Source organism: Anthonomus grandis, chromosome 11 (assembly GCF_022605725.1).
Source record: "Anthonomus grandis grandis chromosome 11, icAntGran1.3, whole genome shotgun sequence".
NCBI classification, from domain to species: Eukaryota; Metazoa; Arthropoda; class Insecta; order Coleoptera; family Curculionidae; genus Anthonomus; species Anthonomus grandis.
Window position 1 is genome coordinate 19,410,520 of NC_065556.1, and position 18,980 is coordinate 19,429,499.

General features: G+C 33.8%; 2 protein-coding genes across 2 annotated transcripts in view; one reads left to right on the forward strand and one right to left on the reverse strand.

Annotated features, from left to right (window-relative positions):
• LOC126741961 (uncharacterized) overlaps nt 1-14,967 on the reverse strand; it is a 34,702-nt gene extending 19,735 nt beyond the window's left edge. Inside the window, exons 1-9 of the mRNA XM_050448443.1 lie at nt 14,689-14,967; nt 10,290-10,426; nt 9,920-10,233; nt 9,705-9,865; nt 9,354-9,639; nt 9,134-9,301; nt 8,857-9,080; nt 8,419-8,570; nt 8,123-8,363 (exon numbers count right to left, since the gene is read on the reverse strand). Coding sequence (XP_050304400.1) covers nt 8,123-8,363; nt 8,419-8,570; nt 8,857-9,080; nt 9,134-9,301; nt 9,354-9,639; nt 9,705-9,865; nt 9,920-10,233; nt 10,290-10,426; nt 14,689-14,807 — 1,802 coding nt within the window. The 5' untranslated portion in view covers nt 14,808-14,967. The remainder of the gene's footprint in view (nt 1-8,122; nt 8,364-8,418; nt 8,571-8,856; nt 9,081-9,133; nt 9,302-9,353; nt 9,640-9,704; nt 9,866-9,919; nt 10,234-10,289; nt 10,427-14,688) is intronic.
• Nucleotides 14,968-15,212: 245 nt separating this feature from the next.
• Nucleotides 15,213-18,457, forward strand: LOC126741962 (cytosolic non-specific dipeptidase-like). The gene is made up of 6 exons (XM_050448444.1): nt 15,213-15,699; nt 15,790-15,910; nt 15,967-16,197; nt 17,549-17,753; nt 17,807-18,137; nt 18,195-18,457. Exons 1-6 carry the CDS (start codon nt 15,319-15,321, stop codon nt 18,414-18,416), a joined length of 1,491 nt encoding a protein of 496 aa, XP_050304401.1. The 5' UTR covers nt 15,213-15,318; the 3' UTR covers nt 18,417-18,457.
• Nucleotides 18,458-18,980: the final 523 nt, after the last annotated feature.

An 18,980-nucleotide genomic window follows, 5' to 3' on the forward strand; every position in this document is an offset into this window, starting at 1 on the left:
ACAGGAATTACTAATAATGACAAACCTCTATAACGGATATCTAAACCTAAAAAGGATGGTATTACTAGTAAGGACTCTCAGGAGACAAGCTATCGTAAATTCATGTAGACACCATAAAATACCGGCGGAAATTGTCAACCCGCAAGTCCTAAAAAAGGATCTGGAGGATTTCGAGTCAAAAATCGCAAATTCAGAACAAGGACTGGCCATCCCTACATCTGAACTAGCAGCATACTTCGAAATGCCCATATGTGACTGTTCCTTTACAAAATCAAGTATATATGTTCACATAAAAATTCCAATAATTAAGAAAAACAGAAATTGGCAACTACTAGAGTTAATAACCACACCCTTTGCTTGGTATAACCAGACCTGTATTATACGCCACCAACCGCTATACATTGCAGTGTCCAAAAACGGAAATAACGAGGGCGACTTAAGACAAATATCGGGGACAGGCCTACATGAATGTAAGCCATACCAAAATAAATTATGCTATTTACCTAGATTCTCAGCAGACATCCTACAAGGGCCTGAATGTGCGAAAATCCTATATCAAGGGGCAACAGTAAAAGAACTAAGCCAATACTGCCCAATGGACTGCCACTCAGCAACATCGATGACAATATCCGAAATTAAAGACGAAACTTATGTCATTACCCACCCGAAACAGGACATGACCATCTCTTGTGATAAAAATAAGCCTCAGAAATTAGACACGACATTAGCACGCCAAGGCTCTATCAAAATTTTCCTCCCATGCAAATGCCACCTCAGCGTAGGCAATGCAGTTATTATACCTGAAAATTTCCCTTGTCCAGAAAACATCACTACCAATGCAATAGTAACCCACATAATACCTGCAACCTGGTCAAATCTAAATTCCTATATCCTCAATCCCAACATTATTAGTACCCCACCACTCTACAAAAACATTTCCGAATGCCTAAATACAAATTGGACACTAGAGATACCCCATCTTAACCTCACATCCAGCGATAACACCTTAAAAAACATTCTAAAATCAGTAGAGAAAAACTATCCAAATGTAATCACTTATGGTGATACACATAGCTTTCACGGGGACTCATTTTTTCTAATTTGGAACATAACCATTTCAATCTTGGTAGCATACATCCTAATTAAACAAAATAGAATAGCAATAGTAGCGGCAGTTCCACAAATACGTGGAGAAATAGACTGTCATGAAAAAAGCTCATCAACAAGTGTTAATCACGAGGCTCTCTATATAATAATTTCCACTTCATGTTTACTTTTCCTTCTATTCTTATTTACTTATATTTTATATATAACGCTCAGATACTTCAAAAACAAACCAAAAAATTTAACTACAACCCAAAATCCCATGTCCATTAGAAATGCAAAAACATTTGACGAAACAATATTATACCCAATCCCCGACCCAGACAATGACCCCGAACCGAGCGTCGAACCAAACGCCATGTCAAGGTTCCGGCTAGATATAAAAAATAGTGCTAGCCTTTTATCACTGTCCCCTGGTAAAAAAGTAGATGCTAGTATAGAACGCATCGAAATAGAATAATTACTTATTAATTTACGCAAGCTTGCATATAGTTAGTATATACTGGGGCCCCTCTGAAGATGATACATTTCACCATGTTATTTAAGCCTTAATTGTAGTCATGACAATCTAAACAATTTAAGGATAAATATCATAGTAATTTGCAAATCACATCAGAAAACGTATAAATAATTTTGATTTACGCGCGTATATACATATTCGAAATGAAATTTATTGAAATAATAATATATTGAAATGAGATGATAATGGGGAAATATTATAAATATATCGCTGGTAGGCGAGGGACAGCGAGCCTAAGGCACATAAATATTTAAGTAGAAGCTAAAAAGAAAACATATTATTAAAAATAATGTAAAAGAAAGGGTCTAATTAATAATCTATAAAAGTTAAAAAGACATACATAAATAAAAGTTATTTAGAAGAGAGGGGAGAAACAATTAATGAATAAAAAATATATTTTTTTTGGGTTTTCTATAAATAAAACACTTTGTTATCTAAACTCGAAATACAAGAAACTTCAAAAGATCTGAGACAAAGGAAAATTAATAAAATTTGATTATGAGTCAAATTATCCTAAAATATATAATACAAAAATTGCGAGGAAGGCAACAATTTCTCAAGATATAATATAAAGATTTAACATGAAATCAAAATGATTAAATATAAAACCATTAAGCACCATATAATAGCACATACTTACACTTTGTTCTTTCTTTACATATAAACATACCATGAGATGCCACACGTACAAATTCGACCTGAACAGAAAATAAGGGTACGCTCCTACCAGAACCACAGAAAGTAGCCGATGGAACCAGAACCAGAGCCAAACAGGAACACCCCACATCCGCGCACTGCCTTGTTGTCAGTCCTGACCATCCCAATCGCAGACAGGGTGATGCCAGAGCCATGGCCATCCCAGGACAAGCTAAGTTACCACTGCGCCAATGGTCAAAGTCCAAACTTGCCCGAACTCACGACGCTACCAGCAGCGGGTTGAAGTGTTCAACCTATGATCTCCAGTAGGGGATGCCAACATTACGAATCATGGATTCAGCTGAAGATACGGCAGGGGCCATCCGTAAAACACAGTAAGCTTATGGGATAGCTCACTGGAAATGGTCAAGAAGGGACAAAACAAAAACCAAAAGTTTTGTCACGCCACAGCAGCTGCAATGAAGGAGTCTCTGCCTACAGGTTCCAGGAAACCGACGGCGTTGAAGGACTGGTACAAAACAAGGGAGAAGTCAGGCATACAAGGGGGTGTCATGTGATGTCGCAAGGGTTGCCAACGGACGAATGGAGGCGTCAAACCCGTAGGCGTTCCAGACGAGGAGTCAGACATACATGGGTGAAGGTGTCCTAGGACGACACATGGAGGCGTCAAACCTGTAGGCGTTCCAGACGAGGGGCAGGCGACAACGCTATGAACGTCGCCGCGTCGCCACCTTATGGACCGGACCCGGATGCTGAAGACATTTTGTGTTCAGAGACTACGTAGTATTAAAAAATGTGGACATCAAAAGCGATAGTTACATTAATTGTAGTTAAAATTTAATGAATAATAAGGGTTCAGCTCTAATTAATTATACGTTATTTAGGTACATCGTTGTTCTGATCTTACTAATTGTAAATTTTTTTTTCTTCTGGGTCTTCTTCGATCATGATTTCGATTGTTAACAATAAAGCTGGAGGCCAGCTTTTCTATGCCCGGGGGATATGTCAAACGAAGATAATTCATTAAAAAACATTTTAAATTTTATTTTATTAATATAAAAATCACTTAAAAATATTCGTTCGGTATACCAGGTCATTTACCCACAAATTGTGTAAGTAACAATTTCCTGATTGCATGATCAAATAACCAAGTCATTTCCATCGTAAAAAGATTGCAAAAGTACTTTGTCGACAGAACGATGGTTTGGAAAAAACCGGAAATTCTGCTGACAAAGAAAATTAACACTAGGGTACGACGAACGAAATTTGGCGGAGTTACGACCGGGTCTCGGGCAAGAAGAGGTAACCGAAAGCAGTGCGGAAAAGCTTTGTGAAATGTTTGCTCCAAGAATAATAATAATGTAAGTACAACATTTTATCATATCGAAGAAGATCACAATTATTGTCACTTTATTAAGTTACGTAACATTACTTTCACTTTAATTATAGAATTCGCTACATACTCCCATGTACTTAAATTATTAATCCTGTTATGTCGATCTTAGTTTATCTCTTGTCAAATTAGCTCTTTTATTTGGGTAACTCTACTTAAATCGTTATAATTATATTTTGCTGTCAATACAAGGTATTTAGTAAACTATATTTTGTTTCAATGCTAAAGCGTACCTTAAGGTCCCAGTTACATACAATGTATGTAACCGTCACACGGCCTTGTCCTAGACCGGGCCAACCCCCGGTGTGACAATATTAAAGCTAAAAAAATACGGTTTTGGAAGAATTTCCTGTAAGTTAATGTAAACAACTTTAACGGGCATAGTGCAGTCAGCGAAATTTAATGGGAAAGTTTCTGGACAAAAAGCTACAGTGCCCCAAAGTCTACTAGAGCCAAACCTATTTGTAATTTACCTTAATGTCGTAAAAATATGCAAAAAATGTAAAATTTACTTATTCGCCGATGACCCCTTGATCTATATGAGTGAAACAGATATTAATCTAATAATTCAAACTGTAAATAATGAATTAAAAGAGAATTTTTTGAAAGTTGAAAAATTCTTACCCGAAAAGATAACTCGAAAAAACTGGTTTCTAATATGCGCCCCTTAATTTTACAGCCCTTAGCAATTTATCACCTCTTTACTGTGGAAGAAATGCTAGACTTTTTCAAGCAACAGTCGATAGTTTCTCCAAAAAAGGTTTTTCAAAATTTTCACCCCCCATAAGGGTGGTTTCCGTACGGAGTTGAGGGTTGCTTTTACTATCAAATTGAAGGTAAAATTTTTCTCCACCTTCTGTACATCCAACACTTCTTTCTTTGATGTATAGTTTTCGAGTTATTTCAAAATGAAAATTTTTTGGATTTTTTGATAATTTTTTTGGGGGTGTCAAAAGTTTTTTGCACAGTCGATATATATATATCAATGTACGCGTTTTTTCGAGAGCTCTAACTTTGCTATTTGAACAAAATTCGTGGGATTTTTTCCAAGAAAGTTATTAATTTAAAACCAAATTTTCAAAACTTCACCCCTTCTTAAACCCTCTAAATTAACTCGGATGAATTTGGCTCTGTGGAAGAAAAGGTAGCTCTGATTGTTCTGAACAATTTATCTCATGGAGTCAAAGTTGTAAGTGCAAAGGGGTAGCGCCAATCGAAGACCATCCTCTAAAAAAAACCCCCTAGGAGTTTTTGTTCGCATTTTTGGTTTTTGCACTCTCTCAACCCATACAACTTAGTGTCAAAATTTCATCATCTATCTAATTTTTGCATCCATTCGACCATTTCTAATGACAGCACGACTGTACTAAAACCAACAAATTAAATTCCTCAACATTTATTAGAAAATTGTACATTTGTTAACCCTTCATTAGTCGCGCGGATGACACTGGTCATCCACGCCTCATTAGTCTAATACTGCATTTCATTGGTTAGGATTTATCACGCGAGCTTCTATGTACCTTCCTACAAGTGATTTAGGTACGTGTATCAGTTATTAGTTGTTGTTGCCTCGTTACAGTTGTTTGGGTTTTCACACATATTTGACAGTGGATGACATTGGTCATCCGCGCGACTAATAGTGCTATCAAATTGGATTTTGGTAAGTATTATTTGTTTTTACTATTATCGCAGTTTGCATTGTTTAATTTCTTTTGAAATTGATACTTTTTTATGTAAAATATGTATATTATTTTCAGTGACAAAATGTACGGTTATATACACGTTTTGCCAGTTGGATTCTATCAATTGAGTTTCAGTGTGTAAAGCAGAAACAGATCGAGATTAGGCAGAGAACGCATGCATGTAAACAAATACGATAGATGGCGGAGCAAAGTTCTATCTTGCTTTCTACAGTCTCCCGTCTCTGTTCCACGCATTGGCGCAAAAATTGGCCATTGTAATTTCTAACTGGCACAATGTGTATAATATTTTACTGTAAAAATTGTAAAAAATCTGTTTTTTTTTAGATTTTCGAAAATGTCACAACCAAAAAGATCAAGAGACGAACGTAGCAAAGATCCCATGAAATGGTTGCAATGGTATAATGAAATGGAGGAAGATGAAAGTGAACCGGAAGAAAACGAAAGCGAATCGAATAATGATTTTGTATATGAGAGCAAACATGATACAGATAGTGAACAGGGAGCTGACGAGGAAAGTCTGGACAATGAAGATGAAGGGATGCTGGATAATGATACATATCTTGCGGAGGATGCAATGACGAGGTGGAGAAAAGGTAATATTCCTCTCAATGTTAGAACACGGGCTTGCAATATTATAACGCACTATAACGCATAAGAAAAGAAGCTTGCGAGTTAAAATCAGAAATTGATATTTACAATTTATTTTTGGACGAGGACATTATTGGGACCATTGTAGAATCAACAAATATTTATATCCAGAAAGTTCGTGCTAAATTTGGAAGGGAAAGAGATGCTAGGGAGACTGATGCTTTAGAGGCTCGAGCTTTTATCGGCTTGTTATACCTTATTGGATCTTTACGCTGTTCTAAAAAAAAATTCAGTAAATTCTGAGACAATTCAAAAGGCAACGGTCTTGAATCATGTTATTTATGTATGTCGGAAAGGCGATTTAGATTTCTTTTGAGATGTCTAAGGTTTAATGACATTCGGGATAGGGAACAAAGAAAGGCTCTTGATAAACTAGCACCAGTTCGAAAAATAATGGAACTGTTTAATAAAAATTTTCAGAAGTATTTTTGTCCAAGTGAATATCTTACTGTCGACGAGCAGCTATTGTCATTTCGAGGAAGATGTTCATTTCGACAATATATTCCAAGTAAACCTGCCAAATATGGTTTGAAGGTTTTTGCGCTTGTCGACTCGAAAACAGCTTACACGCTAAACTTAGAACCATATGTTGGCAAGCAGCCAGATATGCCATATAGCATTAGCAATGCGGCTGAAGATATCGTCCTTCGTTTAGTGGAACCAGTAAGAGGAACAAATAGGAACATTACTGGTGATAACTGGTTTTCTAGCCTTTCCTTAGCCAAAAAGCTACAAAGTGTAAACCTCACGTATGTTGGTACTATGCGTTAAAATAAGAAGGAAATACCCAAAGACATTTTACCAAACAAGAGCCGACAAATAAATTCGTAAATCTTTGGATTTCAGAAAGATTGTACTCTGGTATCCTACTGCCCCAAAAAAGGTAAAGCAGTTCGAATATTATCTACAATGCATTTTGATGGAGCCATAGATACTTCAACAGGCGAAGCACAAAAGCCAGAAATGGTCACTTTTTATAATATGACAAAAGTTGGGGATGACCTTTTGGATCAATTGTGTCAAAAAAAATAACGTGCAACGCAGTATAAGACGATGGCCCATGGTACTGTTTTATGATTTTCTGAACATAGCGGCAATAAATTCGTTCTGTATCTATAGGCACCATTGTGCAGCTTCAACAACAAATACCAAAAAAGCTGAATTTCAAGAAAATCTAAGTTGGGCTCTAATAAAACCACAAATAGAACGGAGGGCGAGCATCGAAACCCTCCCAAGGGAGCTTCGCAGAAGAGCAAAGTTACTTGTTGGGATCCAGGAGGAGGCAGTGCAACAACTTGATAAAACCGGTTCACGAGGACGGTGCTATCAGTGTGGGAGGCAACGTAACAAAATGAGCAGAAAATGGTGTTACAAATGTAATAATTGGGCCTGTCTAGACCACCTTAAAAATATTTGTACCAGTTGTGTTGAGAATCAGTAAATACTTATATTTAGTACAGTACTTTTGGTTACTTATTTAGAATTAATTTTAGTTTTATTAAAATCAAAATCAGTGTATCAGGCTTATTCATTAGTTTATATTATCCAACATTATTATAAAATAAAACATTTTTCCACTAAACTTTTCGTTTGTAAATCATTTTTTGATAAATAATAACAGGATGACAACAGTCATCCGCGCGACTCTTAGCGTTACAAATATCCACGCGACTAATGGAGGGTTAAGGAAATTCATAGTTATGAAACAAGGTTAAGAAATAATTTTCAAATGCAAAAATTAAATACTAACTATAGCCATAATAATATAATGGTCATAGATATTACGCATTACCTAATAAAAGAGTATAACTTATCCTTTTTAATTTTAAGTTTGTTGTTATGAATTTAAATATTTATTTATCTAATTTCTTTTTCGAAATATATACTTTGTACTTTGGTAAGTTGGTGTCTGTATAGCACATTTTTAGCCAATAAAGTTTATTCTATTCTAAATGACGCGTGTGCGCGTGAGTAATTTTGGAGGTGATATAAGTAAAAATAGAGTAGTTGTTAAACACGGCCAGTTGTTTCATTGCTTTCACTATCCTCTTCCAGCAAACCAATATTAAAGAAAATTTCAAGAGAAATCTTACTTACATAAAATCCTTAGTATTGTTCGATTTAACTTGTTCACTGCTATGACTTCTTAAAAGCAGCTCTATATAAGCCATAACTGCCACATTACCAATATGGATTCTCGTTGTAATATTCATGTCTATTCTGCTTGCGCTAAGACACAAATGCACAAACTTTAAAAGAGTTTTACAATCGGCAGAAACCGCTAATTTTAGCACTCGTTTAAGTAGATGGACCCTCGCTCGTTTATAGAGAATTATACCTGGAAATATTACATATAATTTAAATGATATAGCAGGGTGTCAGATTTTATTTACCAGAGTGGTATGATCCTCGAGATATCATCAAATCGCCGCAATATTCTAACAGCTGTTGCAGATTTAAGTTGAAAATGTACGACAGTTTTTCCGCTTTTTCTAAATTGTTTTCTTCGGTGACGTATTCTATGAATTTTTGAACTGGTTGGTGTCTAAAATGTTTGTTTGTCTATTTAGAATAGCAGCAAGGAACTTATTGTTAACAATAACATGGGGGAAAGTTTATTTTTTAGTCAAGTTTTAGCTCAGATGAATAAAAGGATAAAAAAATGTTTAGTCTAATACTAGAAATGGTTTCACAAGGTTCTCCAATATCAGTTCAAATAATATTGTAAAGTATTTTTTTTGCGTACTAAGCTGTTACTGTCGTATTTTAGTTCCCCCAGGGAGTGTTTTCCAGGACAGGTTAATATAAAAATTAATATAACACAGTTTTACCTTACAAAAATTTTATAAACAGTCTTTGTGGTCACTACAATACACGTGTCGATCGCAGGCCTCAAAAACGACATTTCATTCTTATTTTTTGTATTCGACAGTTTATTTTTAATGTTATTTTTCGTGGTGGTTATATCCGGGGACATATCTATCACTTTGAAAAAATCGACAATTTCCTCATTGTCGATCATAAATTGAGCTACTAAAGAATCATCATTAAACTCCTAAAAAATTATTAGTAAGCTGATGACATAAATTTAAAAAAATATATACTTACAGTCTCCCCTTCTAAAATACACTCTGCCAGTTGACAGCTGATAATCGAAATAACATTTATGTCACGATTTAACGTAATTATAAGATTATCTGTTAAGACTAATGAGTGTGTTCTAGGCAGTATCCTATATACAAATATAGGAGCTGTTTCAAAGTCAGCAGCATGAACCTAAAACAAAATTTCGCGATGATTCTATTTAAATGGTTAACTTTAAACTTACTGTTAAGAGTCCAGTAGGCCTATACAGAGCAGAAAAAAAGTGTCTATTCCTACACGACTGTGGGGTAAAAAACGTATTGACAAACTGTGACATTAACTCAGGCTCTGCACTATTTATATTATTATGATTATTATAAGAGATATTAAAATCCAAATCCACATTTGACGGGCATGGTAAATATGTTTCTGAATTATCAGACAAGCTGGATGCGGATAATATTAGTTCGGCGTGAGTTGTTTCACTTGCAGAGTCGCTCTGGCTGTCTTTGCGAGAGCCTAGACGTTGTCTACAAGTAAATTTAAAAAAATATATATAATTCTGTTTTGGTGGAAACTATTACTAGATACTTACTTAAGGGATGCTAATTTATCAACACCAATTTGCTTTAAAGAAAAAAATCTGGATTTTACAGTATCTTCTGTATGTGAGTTAGAGCTCTCTGAAGGCCAAGTGTATCCGCTGCTATGTTGTTCTAAAATTAGGCGCCATTGCCGCTCTGAATCACTATTAATCTGAAAATCACATTAAAGAGACAAAAATTCAATTTTCTTATCACTATCACATACCAATAAAGACACACTTTCTTTCACATTATCGATACAAACATTTAATCCCCTTATAGCTTCTGGTATATTACACTCCCCCAAAACCCTGCCGTCTGTTAAGCTAACAAGCAAAATTTTACCAGTTTGAAACCCAATCAGGGCGTTCTGATTGCATTCCAACGTTTGCCACCAGACACAACATGTAGGCAATAGATTTGGTATTTGAGAACATTTGGGAAATGCTGTTATATCTGTTAGTGACCATTTACAATCGATTTTCTGTTTCTTGTCCACTATGTAAAGGGCAGGGACAATATATAGTGAACTGTCAAGACCTATAAGGATGATATTAGTAAAAAGATTTAAATTATTTTCGAGAATTTTAACATACAAACTACTAAAAGCCATGTTGCAGTTGGATCGAAGCAAGCAGCTTGGATACTTTTGCCACTGTCTGTTATCCATGGTATTCTTTTAATTATTGCTGGTAGTTCCCCATAGCAATAATATATCACAATGTCGTTTTCCCTAAAAGAGAAATAAGAAACATATGCTGTACAACTTAATTCATAGGGCATGAAAAAGAACTAGCTTTATTATTAAAAACAAAGTTATTGACAAAGCCTTGTCATGAGCTAAAATAATCTGAATAAAATACCAATATTACACACTACAGAAAGTTATTCTTGGTATAAAAATGGGTAGTGGGCATAATATAGGTACATTGAAAATTCAACAACATTAAAATACATACATAAAAAATAAAACTTATCAATAATAAAACACACTAGTTAAATTAAATATTCATTCAGGGTGTAACAAGCTTTTGAGACCAACATTTTCTTTAAAGCTTTCTAACAGGACGGTCCATTTCATATAATTTAATGAGGAAGGTAATTAAAGATTTTCTTACCCATATAAATCAATGACTTTTTTATTTGCTCACTGTGTGGTATGAGCAATCTGAAACTGTAAGTAAACCTAGTGCCAAAAGAATTGTTTCTTATAATTTCGTTTTTATGATTTCTTATTACAAACTTGCAGTCGGTAAGATGTATAAGGAACAAAGTGTTAAAATTTTAAATTTTACAAAAATGTGAAATTTAATGAATGTGATAATTTAATAGTGAATTGATGGTGAGCTGAATTTTAAAGACCATGTTTTAACCTTAAGTAAGAAACTATCATCTGGCTGTGTTTACTTTGCGCTATTTGGGTCCCACCTTAAATATGGAGTCCCATTTTGAGGTATTTCCAATTGGAGACTTCTATTAAATATGTTTTTGTTCTCCAGAAGAAAGCACTTTAATTTATCGTCAACATAAATCAGAGAATCTCTTGACAGCCACAATTATAGCTCAAAAAATTCTAACCCAAACATCTATTTTTATTTTGGAGATATCTACTCTTTTTTTTTTAATCTCTGCAGGCTTCAGTCTCAAAACCTCAATAACCTATTCCTAAAACTACCTTGGTTACCACAAATTTGATAGTCTAAATAAGTGTTTGTTCTTCAAAAATGAGCTATTAGATCTATGTGTAAGGCTTCTCCTTGACACACATGCAAGCCATTATTTGTAAAACTGAGATTATTAGCTTTGGTATGTTTGTTTATTTTAGAAACTATTTTTATTATTTTTAGCTTCTCTAATTCACAAGAAGTTTTGTGAAGATATACAAGCCCCAAATACAAACAATACCAGTTCATCATATAGAAAGCCATTGCCGATACCATCAACCACACTAACCAAAAAATCTCTTTTTTACTATTTCCCTGTAAGCATTTGATCAATTTTATAGGGAAAAGATTTACTCTTTCGACAGCTTAGATGAATACTTTGAAAAAATTTGTATTTAACTGACTCATATGTTTTGTATTTTGTAGAACTGATATTGTTTTGTTTTATTTCCTTTACTAGTTTTATTTTAGACTTTCCGTAAATGTATATAAATATTTTTCTATGGCTTTGTTTATAATTTCTTTTGTTAATTATTTCGGTTTAAACAATAATGTACTTTCTGACTTTGACATCTTTCATATCGATGGTTTAAAGCACAAATATTGTAGTATAATCATTTCGGGGTAAAGGTATAGTTTGAACCCAGTAGGGCGGATCTATAATCTGTACAAATATTGTATGTCCAGAATGACGAGTAAGGTGGGGATCAACACTCCACTCATATTGTAAAACCACAGACTAATAAATTCTGTCTAAGCACAAATATAGTAAGTCCGCACATACAATATTTGTGTTTTTTTAGAACAATTAACAAGAGCTCAAATATTGTATGTCCGGACATAACATAAATGTGCGCTGTAGTATTATTGACAACATTATTGCAACTTTTAGCATAAGTTTCCAAATTATTGACCTTGCTTTGAAAAAACGTGGTCCAGGTAGAGCTTATATTGGTACTGATGGACGAAAAGGAAAAATTCCTGCCAATATTACATCCGAAAAAGCAGCAAATCATGTTAAAAAACATATAGACAGCTTTCCTCGTATGGAAAGTCACTACAGTCGGCGCCATACGAAAAAATTGTATTTGGCAGCTGATTTGAATTATCTGTTATGCATCGTTTGTATGTTGAAATTTATTGTACAATTGAATCAATCCCTCCTGTTTCTGAATTTCTGATGTTTACCGAAAAATATTTAATAGTTATGATCCACAACTGTCGTTCCATGTCCCTAAAAAGGACCAATGTTCCACATGGAATGTGTATTATAGCACTACAGACAAAACCAATTTGGAAGAAAGCTGACAACTTCACAAAAAGAAGGAGAAAGGAGATGAAAGATGCAGATAAAAAAAGATCATTAGAAGACTCAATCTACCAAGCAATTTCTCTTGATTTGGAAGCTATTTTGTTAGTCCCTTTTTCCGCTGAATCTCAAATCTATTACAAGCATAAACTCTCTGTTTTTAATTTCACCATATTTGACTCTTTTGATCACAGTGGTCACTGTTTCCTTTGGGATGAAACTCATGGCTCTAAAGGAGCTTCAGAAATTGGTACGTGCCTATTAAAGTATTTGTACAACTTACCTCAGACTGTGTCACATGTTTCTAGTTTTTCTGATACTTGCGGAGGGCAAAATCGGAATCAATTTGTTACTGCAGCGATGTTGTTTGCTGTCAATAAAATTGAACACTTACAAATTGTAGATCTAAAGTTCATGGAATCCGGCCATTCCTATCTAGAGGCAGATTCAATACACGTCACTATTGAACGAGCCCGTAAACGTCGCAAAATTTTCACAGCCGAAGAATGGGGGTTGTTAATAGAAATGGCAAGAAAAAAACCATGTCCGTATCAGGTCTATAAAGTTGCTTTTCCAGATTTTTATGACTTACAGGAAGTGGCGTCATTTGTAATGCAAAATACCAAAGTAAATACTTCTAAGGAACAAATAAAATGGCTTCACATTAAATGGCTAAGATTTGATAAATCTAAACCATTCATCATTCAATATAAATATTTATTGGCTGATAATGAATTCTTAGAATTTGATGTTTTGCAAGGAAGAAAAAAGAAAACTGTATCATGGGAAACTCTGGACTTAGCACAAAAATATAAACAAAGATTGCCAATTTCAGAAGCCAAAAAAAAAAGACTTACTTTATTTGCTTGGTAAGCAAATTATTCCCATGGCATACAAAAGTTATTTTGAAAGTTTACCGAGTTCAAAGAAAGCCAAAGTTCTTGTTCCATATAAAACAAATCCTAACGTCGACGATGAAGAGGATTAAAATGCCGATAATATGATAAGCTTTGTCTAACCTTTAATTTGTCACCGAATGTGTTTTTCGCAATAAAATCTTGAAATTGTAATAATAAATAAATTATTTTTTTATTAAGCCTATTTGTAGTATGTCCACTCGAGGAAATTTAATATATTGCATGTCCAGCATATTTCGAATTATAACTATTTTTATTAAAAATGATGATAGCAATTTGTAATATCATAATATATTGGTATTACAAATACCTGAACTCACTTAAAAAATACCAAATATTTTGTTATTTTATCACAAAATTTAATTGAATGCGAAAGAAAATCTATTTTTCGTATTTCTGCAAAATTTATAAATTTGGACATACAATATTTGCTCTTTAAACCATCGATATACAAGGGTTGTAAACTGTACAATCACCTGCCGAGCAGCCTGAAATCAGTAAATACCTTAAAAACATTTCTCTTTATACTCAGAAAATTACTTATCAATAAGCATACCATGACTTGGAAGAGTTCTACCTGGACATGCTAGGAGAAACTCTTAAGCCTTCCAGCTGTTGTCATTTGTTACATTGGATTTAACTTTACAATATCTTTTTTGTTTTCTTTGTTTATTTTTTAAATTTAGGATTCAATTGCTTTAATATAGTTAAACATTTTAACAAAGTACTTGTATTTAATTTTTCATTGTGTAAGTTGCTTTTAGATCAATAAGGTTTTTTTGATTTTTAATAAATAAATTCTTATTTGTGCCAAATTAGTGTTTCTATGTAAGTTTCACTGTTCTGCCTTCATTATTCTAAGTTAAGCCGTTTTAAAAAGAGAATGAGTCAGGCAGCAATTATTGGTCTACATGAACATTGTTCTTATACTTGGCTCTCTTTACTTTACTTTTGCTCTAAGTTTAATATTATATTCAATTAACAGCACAAACACCTATTAAAGGGTGGTGTGCTCGGGTATTGATTGTATAGGTTAAAATTTGATTAAAACACAAAGTAAATATTAAAAAAACACAAGGACAAACTAAAATCTACTGGAACTTACTCAGTAATTAAGGCTAAAATCTGTTTAACTCCATTTCTATTCTGTGCACACAGTTTTATATCTATTGATTTTATTAGGGGTTTCAGTTCGAAGATTTCCTGAGTGAAAAGTTGTGCCATTTTAAGTTGATTCAGTTGTCGGTATCTTGTTACTTAATGGGTTTAATTGAAAATTTTTTAATTAATTTAGAAAACCACATTTCTTGTGGGTATCTTAGAATTATTTATGAAAATATAAGGATAAACTTTTAGTGGTTTGTTTTGGTTTGAGATAGTGACAGTCAGCTGATTCACCCAATAATGGCCACTGACAGATGTCATATAAATTGCTGACTCGGCCAATCAGAGGTCAGAATTTAACGCGCCAAATTTAAAATTTGAATGGGGCTATTATAGAGAGGCGCGGTTTGTGAATATATTTTGTATTTTTAATTACTTTTGCAAAAATCTATCTAAACATGTGCATTCCTCAAATAAACCTTGTCACCCCAATGGGATCATAGGAGACTATTGCACCAGTAATTTCAAACATGTTTATTGAACTTGTCTTGGTGACATTCGCTTATATTTTTACACCATTTTACGTCGATTATTTAATTAATTTTCCATTTTTGCATTTATAATTAAACAAATGGTTTACCCGCACACGTATCGAACTGAGCACAGCGAAACCAAAACCACTAATTCGGTTTACGGGGAATATTATGCGGCGAAAACCAGCAAAAAAATTAAAATCCAACCCGATCTCTTAAAGATCCTTCAGTACATTGATTCCAATAGAGCGCTATTTCTTGAAGACTTGACAGAAATTGTGAAAATTAAATCTGTTAGCAGTAAGCAAAAATATCGGGATGATGTCTACCAAATGATACATTTTACCGAGGAGTGGCTTAAGAAACTTGAAATGAAGTATGAATGCTTTAATATCGGTCATTATGTCTTGGAAGGAAAAAAAGTTCGAATTCCTTCGGTCATTTTGGCTTCCTTGGGAAATGACCCGCAGAAAAAAACGGTAATAACACCTTGAACATTTATGGAATATCCCTTGAAAGTTACGTAACTACCTCTTGTTTGGTACACTAGACTTGATTTTTTTTCTCAGGTTTGCGCGTATTTGCACCTAGACGTGCCCGAACCCAGGAAAGACGAATGGAAGACTGATCCATGGACTTTAACTCAGATTAATAACTGCTTTTACGGAAACGGCGCCTCTTGTGGTAAAGGTAAGTTAAACTTAAGCTTAAGGAATTTCAGTTTAACTTATATAGGCACCTTGCAGGTCCTTTAATGATGTGGTTCCATGTCATCCAAGCATTTCAAGGGTCCAACATGCCTTTGCCGGTAAATATCAAATTTATAATCGAATTTATGAACCACGAAGACAGTTGTGGATTGGCGGGGTTCCTTCCTACAAGGGTTCAGGACTTTTTTGCTGGGGTTTACAATTTGGTCGTTTGTGAGTCTGAGTGGATCGGCGAGAAGCATCCCTGTTTAATTTATGGATGTGTTGGTAAGCAAATTAAAATTTCTTTCACAGCATTGTGGTAAAGCAGCTCTTTTAACTTTATATTATGCCAATTTCCATTCCTTCATGCGATATGGGATTCTGAAAAAAGAGTAAACAATCCTTACATTAATTGGAGTTTACTCTGTTGAAATAAGTACTTATGTATATAAAAAAAAAAACGGTTTTTAAAGCAAATAGATCTGTCCAGGTATATAATACTCGTAGGCGAGATCTTTTATTGCCAGATGTTCACCAAACAGCATTTTATCAGAAAAACATTATTTACAATACTTGTAAGATTTATAATCACTTGCATCATAGCCATCATAACATAACAAATATATTTAAGTTTAAGAAAAGGCTCAAAAAATTCCTGGTCGAGAAAAGCTTCTACCGTTGATTGAATAATAGGTATATCCTCAATCAACGCTTTTACGCTCTCGATGAGTTTTTTGACTAAAATTTTCAGCAGCAAATATTTGTATTGTAAATTGGGACTCTACAATATAATTTAATATAGGTATTGTAGTACAATTAACTACATAATTTATATGTATATAAGATATTTCCAGCTATTAAGTTATATAATGAACTTCCTACCGACTATGTGGATTTAGATTTGGAACGTTTTAAGAATAAAATAAATCAAATTCTAGTCTCTAATGCCTTCTATTCAACTGAAGAGTTTTTAAACTTCACATTCTATCTGTGATATTGAGTACCTACCTATATATTGCATTTTATTTAAGACATATTGTGATTGTTTTATATTATTTAATTGATATTATTCATAGTATGTATATCAATCATTGTGTTGTGGTTTTAATGAGTTTTATGTAGTGTTTTAGGAAAAATTTTATTATATATTTTTATAAATAGTCACCCTATTTTTAAACTTTGTAATTCTTGACTTGTGTGAATACTATTTTGTATATTGGCATTAATAAATTGATTGATTGATGTATGTGTATATGTATAGTATATTGATATAAGATGTTTTAATAACATTTATATTTTTTATTTTTTGTACTGTGATTATGACTTTTCTTCAGTTAGAGAACTTTATGTATGTAAATGGATTTGTACTAAGGAAATAAATGATATTATTATTATTATTATTTTATGTTAATTGTGTATAAAATTGGAAGAATTTTGGACGATGAATTTAAGGAAAAAAAATGTTTTTTTGGCATAAAGATTTAGGTAGTTAGGGCAGTTTTGGTTAGGGTATTTTTTCCCAATTTCATTGTTTTAGAAGCATATATTTTGGCACTAATATTTTTTATTGGGCCTGAGTACATTTTCATGAAATATTTATATCAAAATGAATAGTTTTTTTTTTGGTGAATTTTAGGTATGATTCATTTTGAATTAGCGATAACTAAGACGGAAAATTCAAAAACTGACATAAAAGACGACATGGACACTGTGGTTTCCAACCTCGTGGACGACAAAGAAAATATTTTAATAACCAACTTTGGGGAATATGTGGAACAAATAACACCCGACGAGGAAAAAGTTTATGAGAACATTAAAGATTTCGAACCCGATGATATAAGGTTTATATGAAAAACAGCATTTTTAGAAATACATATATAAGTTCCTCTTTTAGGGATTCTTTGCCGGACTTCAAAAAATCGTGGGATCAAGTGAAACTTTTAATGAGTTTCTGGCGATTACCGTCACTGTACGTGCACGAAACTTTGGAGTGTGTCTGCGATAAGAAAGACTACAGCAAGATCAAGAAGATTTTTACCATCAAAATTGTTCCTAGACAGGTCGTCGATAAAGTGGAAAAATTCGTTAGAAACCACATTAAAACCGTCGTCAAGGAAAAAGGCATTGAAAACACCGTTGCGGTAAAAATGATTCACTCTAAGAGGCCATGGTTTGAGAACTTTCGGCTTCCTTGTTATCATGCTGCCAGAAGGGCCATTACCCAGGTAAACTCCTTTATTATACAAAGCGATGCAAGACAGGAATTTTCAAACTAATTTCAGATTTACAAAGAAGACCCCAATATGATCCGGGAGGCCAAAGCCCGGGAGGCAGTAACGATCCTGGATCGAATTTTGGAAAAGAGTATCTTGATGCTACCGCTCACTTGTCGAGGTTCCAACCCTGGGGAATCGAATGAAAACATCACTTCCAGAAATTACTATGAAGGAACAAAAGTTATCGCTGCCTATTTATTTCAGACTTCTTATATAAAAGACAATTAGTTTTTATGTATATAAGTTAGAATATAATATGTTTTTTTGAAGGTGCTCTCTATTGCTGGTGCAATTATTATTTCCTTTTTTATTATAATGTCCTTACAATGGATTTGATAGTTTTAGTTATGGCAATGTCCACTACTCTTTTTAAAAAATATTCAGAATATAAAAGAAACATAATTCCTTACGAATTCTTTCGAAACGATCCCGAGTGCGTAAATAAACTTGTTAAGCTGGCACCTTGTCATTAGGTAACATAAAGGCAATATTCTCATAAGTTTTTTTTTAAAACACTCTGGGCAATTATTCAGCGATTATATCGGCAATAAAATTTTCGAGGAAGCGGCGTGCACGATCCAGCATAACGAAGAGAGGTCCCGCAACGAGAGAAGAGAAGAAGAAGAAGAGAGATTGGAACGAAAAAAGATCCAGATCTTAAGCAGGCGGCGGGTATGCCCCCTCATTACACGGTGGGCAGCGATAGTCACGACTTGTAATGTGTGTACATTATAATACCCGATAATACCCTTTATTATAAAATATATCTATCAAGCGTATTGTGCTATACAG

Coding starts and splice junctions, on each gene's coding strand:
- LOC126741962 (XM_050448444.1), top strand. CDS start 15,319: ATGGTTTACCCGCACACGTATCGAACTGAGCACAGCGAAACCAAAACC. Junction 15,911..15,966: donor CGGCGCCTCTTGTGGTAAAG/GTAAGTTAAACT, acceptor GGCACCTTGCAG/GTCCTTTAATGATGTGGTTC. Junction 17,754..17,806: donor TTCGAACCCGATGATATAAG/GTTTATATGAAA, acceptor TTCCTCTTTTAG/GGATTCTTTGCCGGACTTCA.